Source organism: Monopterus albus, unplaced genomic scaffold (assembly GCF_001952655.1).
Source record: "Monopterus albus unplaced genomic scaffold, M_albus_1.0 scaffold69.1, whole genome shotgun sequence".
Taxonomy (NCBI): Eukaryota; Metazoa; Chordata; class Actinopteri; order Synbranchiformes; family Synbranchidae; genus Monopterus; species Monopterus albus.
In genome coordinates, this window is record NW_018127949.1 from 1,085,020 (window position 1) to 1,100,249 (window position 15,230).

The 15,230-nt window shown below is 40.6% G+C and overlaps 1 protein-coding gene across 2 annotated transcripts in view; it reads right to left on the reverse strand.

The window, feature by feature from the left end:
* atrnl1b (attractin-like 1b) overlaps positions 1-15,230 on the reverse strand; it is a 57,301-nt gene that overhangs the window by 30,120 nt on the left and 11,951 nt on the right. For both annotated transcript variants that reach the window (XR_002275325.1, XM_020604968.1), the window contains exons 13-20: positions 15,062-15,180; positions 14,590-14,722; positions 13,639-13,826; positions 12,267-12,480; positions 11,933-12,124; positions 7,758-7,982; positions 6,514-6,651; positions 4,216-4,309 (exon numbers count right to left, since the gene is read on the reverse strand). Coding sequence is in view for 1 of the 2 variants with exons in the window: in XM_020604968.1 (XP_020460624.1) it covers positions 4,216-4,309; positions 6,514-6,651; positions 7,758-7,982; positions 11,933-12,124; positions 12,267-12,480; positions 13,639-13,826; positions 14,590-14,722; positions 15,062-15,180 (1,303 nt within the window). In the remaining variant the exon portion in view is untranslated. The remainder of the gene's footprint in view (positions 1-4,215; positions 4,310-6,513; positions 6,652-7,757; positions 7,983-11,932; positions 12,125-12,266; positions 12,481-13,638; positions 13,827-14,589; positions 14,723-15,061; positions 15,181-15,230) is intronic.

Consider the following 15,230-nt stretch of genomic DNA (forward strand, 5'->3'; position numbering starts at 1 on the left):
CACCCACCCGCCGCCCCGGCCCCCCCCCCCCACACACACACACACACACAGTATCAAATTTTGCTCTATACCCAACTTGAACCTTTGCCTATGCCAGTAAACATTCTGATTTAAACAGACAAAACACACACACAAACAGAACAAATGTGTTATGAACCCAAACAATGCCCTTCACACGTGCAGGCCCACACTCTAGCTACCTACCTGCTGTTACCTCCAGCACAATAAGAATCCTGAATAATATATGCATCCAAATGATATAACAGGAAACATTTCCCTCACCGCTCATGCTGGATTCATCACTGTAACACAGCATGGAGCTCAGCAATTGTTTTCAAAAATAATTCCATTCTGCACTGATGCACCCCTCATTTGATAGCTGCAGCCATTATTCCAAGATCCTAATGGTGTCAGTGGTTGCAGTGTATGCATGTGTGAAAGTGTGCATGTGTGCGCTTTTGTGTACATTGCTGAAAAGACCGAGTACCCTTGTGTAGAGGTCTTTGTTTAAGACCTACTGCTGGGAATGATGTGAGTGAGTGAGGAGCTGACAGGCACTGGGGAAAACACTGATTACAAGTAATGAGATACAAAAAATTACATTACAAAAAGTGAACGGCAAACATCCCACCTCAACCGTTCATCGGTACATACACGCACCAATCAGAGTACATGATTACTTGGGTACGTTATGTATTCATGTGAAAATAAATCTTGATTGTTCGATTAAAGCCACTGCTAAAATAACAGTTCTTTATAATGACAACACCAACCTAATTATAGTTTGTAAATGGGACAGAATTAGCAACACATTCCGGTTTATGTTGCTGGCTAAATTTTAAGTCAATAATCAGTAATGGGATGCAGGAACCTTCCCAACACAGGCTCCAGAGCTGTATGGCCACATCGATAACTGGGCTACTAGTGCCTGGCTTGTTCTGATACCCCGACTCTGATTTTATAGAGTAGAAAATTAGTCGTTTGAATTAACTGTTAGCCACCTGCTATCCGAGTGTTGCTCTGTGTTGTACCGCGCTGCATTTCGTCTGGTAGCAGAAATTAATGTGACACTCTGTCATTAGCACAAAGTGCCATCCATTTACTTTCCAAGTTGACAGAGACCACTTGGGTTTTGATGAGGTCTCCTCCATCCACTTTTCCATTATTCTGAGCACTTCTGTTTGTTTGCTTTACTTTCTCTAGAGGTGATGCACTGTCTTTGTGGTTGTCACTGCCCAGGATAAGTACAGAGGTTTCGGTCTGTTGGCTACAATCAAATGACTAACACAAAAAATGTAAAAGGTGCTGAAACGTTTGCTTGCAACAAAGCACATCAGATACCAGGGGTTTAGAACAGTAAATTCATGAAGATTCATGCTCAACAACTAGTTTATGTCAACCATCATTCACAGTAGCAAAATGCAAAGGGGAGAGACTGAAGTAATTACTTGACTTGAGTCAAACTCAAGTCACAAATTTGAGGACTACCTTTTGACTAACACTGGTAAAAGATTCGACTCGACTTTGACCTGGTATTCATGAGTTGAGACAGATGACTCAAAATTACTTTACTTTTTTATTAAATGTTTACATTTTTCTAGATATTGAGTTATGTCTGCAGTGCAAAAATCAGCAACACAATCACTACAACACCCAACTTCATTCAGCTTCCGTCACTACAAAACTCACAGGTTTTGTAGTGACAAGTACACACACGCATACATGCACGAGTATGTTGTCAAAACAAATGACATCCTCCTCTTGGCTTCTCACCAGTCCACAGATGACAATTGGTGGCAACAGCGCAAACAAATCTGTGCAGATTCTCAGTCATCCAGGCCATAGTAAACCGAAATAACCTTAGAAAAAAATCAACTGGACTTGGATTTCTAGATCGAAGACGTTTCACCTCTCATCCAAGAGGCTTCATCAGTTCTGACTGACTGGTGTTGAGCCGGAGATATTTATCCCCATCGGTGGTGTTTCAGTCCTTAGAAGGCCAACAATGTCCCTTAATGACTGAGTCGTTATAGCCCAGCATCGGTGAGAGTTGTTACCTGCCTTTGGATCCTCCCCTGTGTTGGGCCATGCGTTTGTGAAGCGGCTCCTTAGTTTCACCAATGTACAAGTCGTTACACTCCTGACTACAGTGGATGGAGGAGACCTCATCAATTAAGTGTAGTCAGGAGTGTAACAACTTGTACATTGGTGAAACCAAGCAGCCGCTTCACAAACGCATGGCCCAACACAGAAATAGGGGTGGTGGACTAAGACACAACTTTTCATCCATCTACAATCCTGTTTTGAGATCTCTGCCCAAACATGCCCACCAGAACAACAGGCGTCAGTCGACAGGGGAGGATTCAAAGACAGGTAACGACTCTCACCGATACTGGGCTGTAAGGACTCAGTCGTTAAGGGACATTGTTGGCCTTCTAAGGACTGAAACACCACTGATGGGGATAAATATCTCCGGCTCAACACCAGTCAGTCAGAACTGATGAAGCCTCTTGGATGAGAGGTGAAACGTCTTCGATCTAGAAATCCAAGTCCAGTTGATTTTTTCTAAGGTTATTTCGGTGAGCGCAAACAAATGTGGTCATACACCAACAAAGGAAAGAACACTACACTACAGCAGAAAACAGTCTACGTTTTAAAATGTTGAAAACTGAGTGTACCCACAACTGTTTGCTTCCAAGAAAACACTGCAGGGTGTCCTTAAGAGTCATTACTTTAAGCTGACTTAAGTCTTCACTGTCTTTAGCAAGAGCATGTCTTTTCTGAATCACTATGACATACCTAAAATCCAACTACATTTAAAGTGACATTTTGTCAAGAGGCTGCAAATATGTGAAACATGTAACTGTGAAATATGAAACAACAAGTAAGAAATGACAAAAACCTGAGCAGATGCGATTTTAGAGACAAAGAGAGAGGCGAAACCATGTCATGGTGTGTGGGAGTGTATGTGCGCTCGTGTTTGCCAATGACCCCTTCATAACTCTTTACTGCATTAGGGGTATTAAAAATATAAGGGTTTCTTCTGCTTACACGTCAGAAAGAAGACAGCCCAGTGGAGATGGTCCTCCTACACCAAAGGAATCCACTGTGCCAGCAGAAATTGTCCTGGAGGTGGAGTTTCAGGCTGATAACTGATGGTTTTCTGTTTTTTCTAACACCTCCAAATCTTTATAGCAATCACGCCTCATGTCAGAAAGAATAGGGGCTGCTCCCAGTGGTCAGAAATCACAGAGAAATTTTAAATGAACTATAGTGGCCATTTTAATTATTTAATGAGAACATTTACAGTGGCTGTTTCACTTTCTATGTGAACCATGACCTCACCTTATATGAATTGCAAAATATAATTACAACGACAAGGCTACTGAAAGTCAGACTGTCACAATTCCAAAACAAATCAAGATCATTTCAATTTAAGTACCTACTTATTTTTTTGACAGTTTTGTAATAACTAAATACATTGTTCTAACAAAGCAGACAGATAATAACACTGAGTCATTTCTAATCCATTACTTCTAGAATATTAAGGATTTGTTCTGAAAGAGTTAATATTTGGTTAAAAAATAAAGTACTATGGGTAACACACTGTAATTTGTTTCATTGCTATGCCATCAGTCACTTTGTATGATTATATCAACACAAACGAGAGATTGACTTGTTTCATGTCTCTGGCTCTGTCTTTAAAATCCCCAAGGAACTCAGGGTCCTAACAGAAGCTCTACATTTGGCTCCATAAAAACTAGAATCACAAATGTCTTTTTCTGAGTTGACAATTTATGCAAAATATAATATACAGCAAATAACACCCTCCCAGATGTATCTGTCTCACTTGTCAAAATAGATCTTCCTTAAAATAGCCCTGAGCATTTCATCAGGGTTTCATCCCAGGTGATTACCAGTCCAGTGACAGGCAGCCTAGAGATGCACGTTTGATTGACATTACCTTAAGTCACTGAATTTCAGCCGGAATATTGACAGGGTACCTCTCGTTTGACCTCAGTGCTGCACAGTGCCTTTAGAAAAACAGGCTGGAGAACTGGCCCTGCCTTAATGTGGTACTGAAAAAGTTAAAACTATGAACTGCAAATCTGAAATTTAAGGCAATTACAGTATGCAACCATTTAAAGGCTGCAGAGTACTTCTGTTTTTGTCATGGCTGTACTGTAGGTATGAGTGTGTAGCTGGAGTACTCACAACTGGCACTGGTCTCCTTTGATCCCCTTGGTGGTGCAGAAGCACTTGCCAGTTAGCACCTGGCACACACTTGCATGACCATTACACTTACAGGCTGGAAGGGGAAAGAAATTGAGGGAGAGAAAGAGTGAAACAAAGAGAGAGAACAGGGGGGACAAAGACCATAGTGGTGATTAGCATTACACACTGCAGAAAATGTGGATACAGAAAAGGTTTTGTTTTGTTTGTGCTTGTGTACATGTACTTTTCCAACCTTAATTTAAGCCTTTGAGTTCATGATCTCCAGAGGAAACACAGCCTGCACAACCCAACCACCAATAACTGTGGTTTTTCCCTCTTTCTAGCACAACAGGGAAACTGTAAGCCATTTCCCATTGCCCTGCAGTGTAGAGCTAGAATACCAACATATCTTCTGCTGTACAAAACACGGAGATGAAATTGCTATTGATCTGTGTAAGATGGTAAACAAGTGTATTTCCCAAAGATCTGACACATGGAGAAAAATACAATAGGACCCTTTGATACCTGCAAGATATGTGTGCATGGAATATAAAGAGTGCAGCACCGGGTGTGTGCAAGATGACTGAACTGCCTCCTAGTGTGGTATCCTCTCAGGTTTGCATTTGCCGGACAAGAACCTGACCTATTCCTTTCAGATCACTAAGCCTTAAGATGGTGTATTGTAGAAGGGTCAGTGGACACAGTCCTCCCAAACCACCTTCTTTGCACATTTCCCAAGATGGTGTCGTAGCACTTTCTCTTACACTTCTTGTTATTGACAGCTGGTGATAGAGGGTTTTAATTTGACTAAGTCAAATGTAATATGAGGTTCTGCTAAATACCAAAACCAGCAGTGCATGCAATGATCCCTTGTCCTCCATAAAAGCATGGATATATTTGCATATACTAACAGGACATAATGACTTTGAGCCTTTTCCCCAGGCTCCAAATGGAATACAAGAGTATCCTCTAAACAGGTAATCACCTGTGCAGTTTCACTTTACATGTTACATTTATAGCCTATACTGTACGATGGTACCTGAGATCATAAAGCTCCGAGGTGTGTTTGTGTTTGACTGTGTGTGTGGCTCCCACATCTGGCAAGCCAAAGATTAGCCTCCATGTAATTTCTCAGGAATGCTATTCATGTTTCACAGGGAGGAAGAGTGTGTGTAAATCTCCTCTTGACAAGGAAGCTGTATTACAAGTCTTTAGTCCATTTCCAGTTCATGTAAATAAAAGACATCCTGGGGCATTTATCAAATACGTAAAGGCACTTTATATTTCATTTAATGTTCATTCCCATTTTTTAAATTCACTAAGTATATGATTTTTCTTTGAAAACAGAACTGCCTGAATGGGTTGCAGTCACTCAATTTATTCTGCATTGAGCAGGACAGACGGTTAATAAATCTGCATCACGTGCTCAAAATTCAATCAAAATAGTTTTATACCCATAGAGAGGAAAAAGGAACACTTGTTTGGGAACATTTGTTAGCTATTACAATTATAGTTGTTGAGATTAGTATAAAGTTGCCTTTAAAATGTTGGTGCTTCCTCACTGAGCAAACTTATCTCTGTATGTACACACATGGCTGTGTGTATATCCCATTTCTTCTAATCTTAGTGTAGAAACAACAAACAACAAGACTTATTGGTGAAAAACCACAGTAATGCAAGAGAGTAGTATTTGACCTTCAGTTTCAGCAGCAGATCCTGCAGCGTGCTGCATCTGCTGTACACTCACTCCAATGTCAGAAAAGCACAGTTAATCTTGACATTCCACTTTCACTGACTTAGAGGTTCAAACACACACCATCAGAGACTGGACATCTTCTTTTTTTACCTTTAGTTGCTTCTCTGATTAAACATTATGAAACATTTGGAGTAATATTTTCATTAATCAAAAAGGACAGTCAAGCTGTAAGTAGTGCTAATTAATAACACAGTAGTACCTTACCTTGGGTATTATGTTGTATTACTATATGTTTGACATGCAACCAACTTGTTTAAAATTCAATAAGCAGATGATAGGTAGTTTAAGTATCATTTATACAAAGCACAGCTAGTCTAGTAAAAATAAAGATAAACTATGAAGGTCATTTGTACTGTATTTGTTGAAACTTATTGCTGATCTGTAAACTGAAATGAAAAGTACACAGGGGGTTGAGAGAAGGTTAAAGGGGTTGGGGTTAAAATACATCAGCTGATTGCTTCACCAAATAAAAAAAAAACAGGTGAATTCATTAACTCTTTAGTGTGCAGAATGACTCCTTTCTGTGGGGATGTAGCACTTACCCTGGCACTTGCCACCATTGGTCGGGTCTCCATGGTAACCGGGCATGCAGGTCTGGCAGTGAGCACCAGTGGTGAGGTTGCGGCACTGTTCGCACACGCTGCCGTTCACACACGTGCTGTGGCCATTACACTGGCATGCTGGGAAAGAAACAGAGAGGTTCACTGCGTTAGCTTTCCGCAACTGATGCTCAAGCATATATTTAGAAAGTAAATGAATATAAAAATTCTTGAGCAAGTCATGGCTGCCACAGGTACTGTAACCTCATTGTGGGTTTCACTAGGAGGTACAACTAGTATGGATTTTTTTTTAATGATTTGGAAAAAGAAGGGTGAATTGCAGTCACAGTCTTCATCTATCTGCAAGTCAAACAGGCACCTGTTTCACAGAGTGCTTTTTGAATATTCTGTGTTGATGAGCCTCCCTGTCATTCTAACTACAGCCCAACACCAATTACATCTAGGACTGGTTATTGCTTCATAGAAAAATAACAGACCTTATAGAACTGTCAGTAGCTTGTGTCTGCCATGTCATGTTAAGTATGAATTATGACACTTTCCTTTTAGAGGATTTTAATGACTGCAACCTACATATAAATGTCCAATTGGAGATAAAAAATTAAACATCTAATGGAAAGGAATATATATATTAAAAAAAAAACAAAAACAAAACAAAAAAATATTTTATGCAAGACTCAGGTCCAAGTTCAACTCCAATATGTTTGTTTTCTTGCCACAGTAAGAGCGGACTGTTACAACTCCCTTTGAGATTAGCTATAACATTCCACCTCTGCCACTGAAATTTGCATGTTGCTAGGGCAGTCAACAGAATTCAATGTTTTCAAAATGCACCTTGTAAAATGTAAGCCAAACCACTTTTATGAGTTCTATATGAACCTTGCAAAATGTTTCTCGAGGTTTTTACATATTATTGTTACCACTGAGCCAATGACTACACCTCACGTTCTCATATTACAACTAACAGTGGGTATATTATCACGTTACATGACGTAGGTGTATAGACCGGGACTTGATGAAAGCATTAAATGGCATACTAGCATAAGGTTGCATGGAGTCATTGGGGAGGGATTAGTTGCATAGGGAAGCGGTAACAGAAACCCTTGATAAGAAGGTCTTTTTAAACTTAAGACCTGACGATCAATAAGAAATAACAACCTCTCAATTAGATATATTTATGACACATGAGCTGTAATTTCAGTAAGATGGACAGGAAGTAGGGCCCTTACCAGGGCATTGAATGAAGGCCCACTCATAGCCCTTATCTTTAGGACAGCTGCCCAGCTCCAGGCTCATGTCCTGGGACTGGCCCTGCTTTGCCAGTCTCTTCATAGGTCCACGGTACGAACCCTCCATGCACAAGCCCTTTCCTGTGTTGCTAGGGTCTCCACACCAGCCGCACTCAGGCTGCTCCAAACACTGGGAACACGTCCGCAGGCCCGAACAGTTCTGGGCTAAAGGAGAGAGGAGATGTGTGTTATATTTCTTCCCAGTAAGTCTTGTGTTTTAATCTATATCGGCTGCCCTCGTTGACCCCAGTTCAAAATTATTTAACCTCCTAAGAGTCAAACTCAGTGCCTGCTGCTTTCCTCTGTTAGTCCATTTCTTTTCATTTTAGCATTTATTTTCCAGTCACATTGGAAACCAACAGCAGCATACACAATTCAGCAGCAACAACAGTAATTGTGCAATGCTCTATCAAAACAATGCTAAAGAATATTGCTTTCAGAATTTTATGTTCTAAGATTTCAACCCCTTAAACACACTAATTCATTCTTTCTTTTTTTTTTGTCTTAAAATTACTAGTTCCAAGAAGCTCTCCTATCTATTACACCATTTCATTATTTTCTTAGAGGTTCTGCCGATTACAGAGCACTGTGCAAAAACACAAGCTGTTTATCTAGTGAACGGTCAAGAGAACAGATCTGAGAGCAGATAAGAAACAAGTGGCAAGCATTAAGCAAATGAAGGGGGTGGGGGGGGGATAGGATGAGACAGAGAATGTGTCAGCAAAGCAAAGTCACTGAAACATTTGTGATTTGAGCAAAGTTCAATGAAAGGCCAAAATGTGACGTGTGAAGTGGCGCCTTGCTCTAAGTTCAGAAAGGGAGCGGGGGACCGATGCTGTTTTGTCAGCTGGGGGATGAACTTTCAGGTCACTAAATTGCTTGACAAGTTTCAGCGCTGACACTCTCCTGCCAGACAGACACTTAAGGGGAGAGAAAATGTTGCCACTGTTTTAAGGAGACAAACATTGAGTGCTTTTATTTCAGTTTATGTCAAACAAATCTCCTGCTATTCTGCTAATGGATGTGAAACCATGACAACGCAAGTGCAATCAGTACGAAGTGAGGCCATTTAAGTTTGTTTTGACGAAGGGATACAAGTGGAGCATTTCTCAGGAACATACCATTGAGAACAGAAGCAGCTGGACAAGAACATTTGTCTTACTACAACACAAAAGCATGCTGAAATACAGAATCTGCCATAAAAACCAAATCTATCGTATGGACTTTGACAGATGAATCAATATATGTGAACATGGGCAGCTAAATCTGATGCCTGGAGCTCGGAGACTGTGACTTGGTCTGTAGAGCAAAACAAGTATTGCTTCACTCAGTGTTAACAATCTTCACCAGCGAGCGGGCGCTTTCAACGGCACTGACAGGACGGAATTTATTTATGGAAGCTTTCAAGTGGATTTTAACATGTAAATGAGTTTAACTGCAAGTCTCTTTTCAATTTTATGTTCACTTACAACTTACATTAAAATCTGACTTTCGAGGTCAAATTCTAGAAGATCAGATTTTATACGATCACTTTATTGCTCCACTTTGCTGTTAAGCATCTCCTGTGGCCGTGTTCACTTTAATCTGTGTACACCAGATGTTTCACTGATCACAAAGTGTTTTTTGCTGGTGACTAGAAAAATCACTGATCAAAGTGACAACCTCACCGCTTCAGTATCTGCCTTTGCATATCTGAGAGCAATATGAACAAAACCAGATACGTCTTGCACTCGGCAATCATCAGAAGATAAATGTCACTTTAAATCACAAAGTAACGCTGCGAATATGTGAACTTTCTCATCTTCAAGTGTAGCTTTACTGCTATTACTACGTCCAAACAGCTTTCCTCATCGTAAGATACTGTTTCTCTAGTATTGCTGTTTCAGCACAGAGGATGCTGTCAACCCAGAGCATCTTAAAATATGATGAAATCTTCTTTCTAAACACAAAATACTTATGTGAATATTTAAATAGCTGAGATATAATGTGCTTATATCCAGAACTTAAACCAGTGTGTTGCAGTATGGAGCATACGGGTCAGTTCTAATACAAAAGACTAAATCAAAGACCAACAAGAACGCCACAGGGGAAAATGGAATGTCGACTCGACCTTGCATGTTTAAAATTCTGTCTGAGCTAAATTCAGCTTCAGGGGATTTACTTTTTCTGACCCATCCTGATCAAGAAGATGTTGTGTTCATGGTTCACAGATGACCATATTGTAAAGTTTGGTTCTTTGTTCGGGTAAGATGTAAAGCTGTAGAGGCATTTTTGGATTATTATTATTGGATTGGAAGTTTTGTCTGATACTAGCCATCACTTGTTCAAGGAGCTTTTGTTGCTTGGCTATAAATGCATCCTGTCTCACTGCAAAACAAACAAACTCAAAAACCCATTTATAATTTGTGATCTTAAACTGTAATCTGGAGTTATATTTTTCTGTTTTATGGGTTAGGGTTACCTTGACCTTAATTTCATGACAAATAGAAAGTAGAAAGCCATAAAGAAAAAGCCTTTCCCTAAAAGAAGGAGCAAACTATCACAACAAATAAAATATTGTGGAACCTCAGATCTGCAACATTAGAATAGTCTCCACTAAGAGCAACAAATGCAACAGTCTGTCCTTTCAAGGTGCCTCAGAAGGCAATAACACCACAGATTATTTTAACCTATGTCTGAGGTTGTTAAGTGCATTTATGCAGTGTGCGCAGCCTTAAAGCACACATCGCTGTGCACTACAAATGAGAAGGAAGGTGAGATAATTCACCATAGAAGTGGTGACTGAGACTTGGAGAGCGAATGTGACTGAGCAAAGTCAGCCAGAACAAACAGAAAAAGAAGAAAATAAGGAGAGAATTTATAGGACACCCTTCTTTGTCCTTCATGCCAAAAGGGACTAATTCTTCAAGATGTCTCTAGGTAACCTAACAACAGCAGACACAAATGAATTCGAGACTGTACCCTTGGGCTCCCTAAATTTGTTACTCATTAAACTGATCAGAGATGTTTCTACCATCTGACACAACTGTGGATATAATTCATGCATCAGCCCAAACAACTACACCGACCTTCAGCTAAAGGAGCTCTCTGATCAACTTATCACAATACTGTTCATGGCTTCACTTACGTCTGTATCCATGTTCACTTTTGGAAATAATCATAAAGAGATAAAAATGGGTTTCTGTAATGTTTGTATTATGAAGAGTGAATTCCTTTTCAGCTGCTAGAAGGTCTAGTGAAACTCAAAACAAACTGACACCATAAGCCGCTCCTAACGACTGTTTTCCCCTCATTTCATGTCCTGTTTCCTAGCTCTAGCTACTTTGCCCTTTCTTTGTGCCACTCTCTCTGTGCAAACACCACCTCATCCTGGCAGCCACTGTTTTGGAATTTTAGCTGCAGAGAGCTCCTGCATGAGTGGCTGTTTGAAATGACTACTCACAGTTAGAAAAGCACTTCTTATAACCTTCACCAGGTGGCAGGCAGGGCTAACTTACGGACCTGACTTTGAAAATACAGAGTAGAGAAGCCGGAATAACAACAAAAGGGTTGTAGGAAACAGATTGTCATGGATGGGTCGTCTATGAGTTGTGTGCAATTGAAGTACATTTCTTTAACCTTCTCAGATGATTTAATCTGTATATTTCTGGAAGCTAAAACACAACACCTTTAAATTCTTGTTCAAAAACTAGAATGAAAACATTTACATTTGCAATACTGTATTAGTTGGAATTATCTTCTCCTCTCAGTCACAAAGAGTTCTCTCAAACTGTTCCTTGATGTCTTTAAATTACTTGAACCCAGCTAATGGTGAAGAGCTTAGCTGTAGCTTGGTCAACAGGGAAATCAGTGGGGGGCCACTATATGTGAGACTAATTAGCCATTACACACCAAAAACCACTTCCAAAGCTAATCACAGTAAACTAATACCATTTTGCCTTTGACACAGACACCTTCTACTTTAAGCTGTTTTCCTCCCATAGCCTCCTGTCACTGATAAATATTGCCTGCTTATAGAAGCGAGTCTGGGAAATCTTATTGCTGACCACCTTAATGCCAGACTACACACTTCAAAGAAGCCTCATCTAGATCAAGTTTCTGTAAAAGACACTTACCCACACAATCTCCAGTCTGCCACTCCAGGCACTGGCCATAGGGAAAAGAGATGACATATGCAGTGGAGTCGACACAGCGCTGTGCACTGCCGCACCACATGCACTCCATAGCTTGACTGGTGCAGTTGGCACAGTTGGTGTGCAGCGAGCAGGGCTTCTTACAGGATGGGCGGGAACTCTGATTGGGGTTTCCTGAGCAGAAAATAACAGAAAAACAGGAAATAAAAAAGAATTTTCTTTCTTTTTTTACAAATCATACTGTAGCTCCTGTGTAATGTGAAATCTTCTAAAAGAGGTAAGATATTTATGTAGCATTTGCATGCAAGTCTCTCACCAGTAGTTTTTTCACAAATGAGGCCGTGGGTAGTGGCGGTACATGGATTTGCTCTCAGGCCCGACACCTGGGGCTCCTCTAGGTAGGCACAGAAACCAGAGTCACTGGGCTCACCAGGCAGCCAATGCAGGGTGCTGTTGGTAAAGGGAGACATATCCTCCCAACCCCAGTATGACACATTGATTTTCCTCAGACCCACCCAAGGAGACAGCCGCTGTGAAGACACAGTAAAAGGATAAACACAAAAAGCCTGAAAGCCACTGAGTATTCAAATACAAGATAAAAAAAATTCATAACTGCGTCTCCTCTTCTGCTCCATCATGCTATTTAAGAAATAAATGGCTGCTGGATTTACACCTGACAACTAATAATGTCATTAAAAGTCTACTGAAAATAATTTCACAGATATAATTAATTATTTGCCTTCAGGATTCAACATTTATTGTAATGGGAAAATAATGGGAAATGACATGTCAAGGCTGTGTATGGAACAAACAGGCGAGTCTCAACCCAGCAGGCTGACAATAAACGATATCCTCATGAATTCAGCTGGCATGACCGAACTCAAATCATCACTAGACTCCACAATTTTCCTTCGCTTGCTACAAGGATACACAGCTGTGGTGAGATGAGAAGGTTAGTGTCTGCCCTAAAGCACATTTCATCTTTACCATTAAATATGAAGGGGCTTGCATTTAAATCTGGTTATGACTATTTATATCGTTTCCTCTGAACAAATCATCATTTTATGAGTTATTTTTTATGACCTGTATTGCTGGGCAGACTGGCCAAGTACAGCACAACATGGGTCTAAACAATGTGGATCCTAGCAATTCTAAAAATGTGAACTTGGAGTTGAGCCAAATGCCACAGAATGACACATGCATGATGATTCTGTGACTGAGTAACAAAGGATAAACCAATACAATTAAGGTAAAGGTGAGGCGTAATTATCACAATTTGATTCATCAGGTGCAAGACTGCATAAAACCTGGCACTGTTGTCTACTTGTAATTGCATTATAGTTTAAAAAAAAAAAAAGTGGAAAACAGCTTGATGAAAAACACTTAAAGGCAAGAATTACACAAGCTAAATTAGCACCGCAATCAGACTACACAGGAGCAGTACACAAGTACAGAAGTGATCAGGAGAAAATCATCCCAGACTGCAGAACTCAGAGTTCCAGACAGGCTCAACTAGCTACAAACCTGTTGCCTCCTCTCAGCAAAACATCAAGCCGTAATCTGAACACCCAAGAATAAATCTAGCACTACAGGTGTGACCCACAACAACACATGACCAGAACAATATATCTTACTTGGAGCATTTTGCAACTCCAGCGCCTCTGTTTCACTTATTAACTCATATTCACCTTGTCTTGTTGCTGGAGCTTCTTGAGCTCCTCAAGCACAAAGTCCACCTGTTTGGAGGTGGTGAGTGAAGCTATGTTTCCGTTGAGGTTCTTGCAGTAGTGCTGGGCATTGTCATAACTCTCACGACTGGTGTTGATCCTCAGACAGGCCTCCCCCACCAGACTCCAACCCTCACTGCACTGTTTGGCTGGAGGAAAGAAAGAGTGAGGGTTGAGGACAGGGCGACAGTGTTAGATATTACTAAAAACATTGGTCCACTTTTTATCTCCTTACATTTGTAAGAAAAAGAATTAAATCAGAAACTTTAATTAAATACTGCTCAATAGCACCATACTACAAAAGGGGGGAAAAAGGCAGCAAGTAAATAACATGGGGATGAAAGGACACTGCTGGAAATCAGCTTTTGTCCAAACCAAGATGGCTTAGCGCTTAGATTTAGGGCCTCGTGTGTGTGTGTGTGTGTGTGTGTGTGTATATCTCAGATTTAGCAGGGGTGTAATCCACACTAGGAGAGACAGAGTGATTGTCAAAAACTAAATATTCTGTTACTTATTGCTTCACATAAATATATATTTTGAGGCATCAGAAACACACACACACAGATATGATGTGCAGCTCCCACGATGACAACAAACCCTTAGGCGACAAGGCTTCTTGAGCTGAGAATTATTACTAAAGTGGCACCGACTAAATGCATTGTCATTGCATTGTACCATTGTTTAAGATGGTCAGGTAAGTCAAAATCATACGAGTAAAAATCAGTGAGGGAACACAACACCATCTCACAAAGTAAGTGACTGTTTTGTGTTATGAAGTTCTCACTCTCATTGATTCCTATCTCAGAGATACAAATCCTGTGCATTCCTAAGCTCTATACATACAGCAACAAACCCTAAAAAAAAGAAAGCAGTACATTTATCTTGTGTGTGGACTTTCAGTGTCTTTCCTACCAGGAAAAGCGTGGCACTCTGACTGATTCTGGTCCCACTGACAGTTGAGATTCAGGAAGCAGCTCTTGCAGTTGGCAAGCTTGCTGCACACCTGCTCGTTCCGCACTGGACACTGAGTGAAGTTCTTCACGTTCTACAGCAGGAGGGGAGAGAACAGGAAAGGCATGGAGACGGTTAACAGAAGTGTTACATTTATGATAGGTCAGTAAGTGTTCATTTGTTCAGTAAATGCACACCATAAAAACAGTCCTGTTTGTACTATGATGCAGAGGAGTCCTCTATGAGCAACATGCGGTGAGGACAGTATGTGTATGAGTACTGGTATCACTATGTACATAACATTATTAATAATCTGTTATCTTCTCAATATCCCCAGTTCACAAAATGTTGAGAAAAACCACATGTTTTTGTGTGTGTCTGCAGCTGAACACAAAACAAGTAGCGCTCTGATGCCCCCTGCTGGACAACTCACAGAGGTACAGTTACTGAAGGCTGAGATGCACTTCTTGTCATCGCACCACTGGCACCCATTGGTATTGGCTGTACAACTGGCACAGTCTGAGAACCGGTAGCACCACTCGTCCACTGTGACTAAAAAGAAATACAGGAAAGGGACGGTAAAGCGCAGGAATGAGTATGTG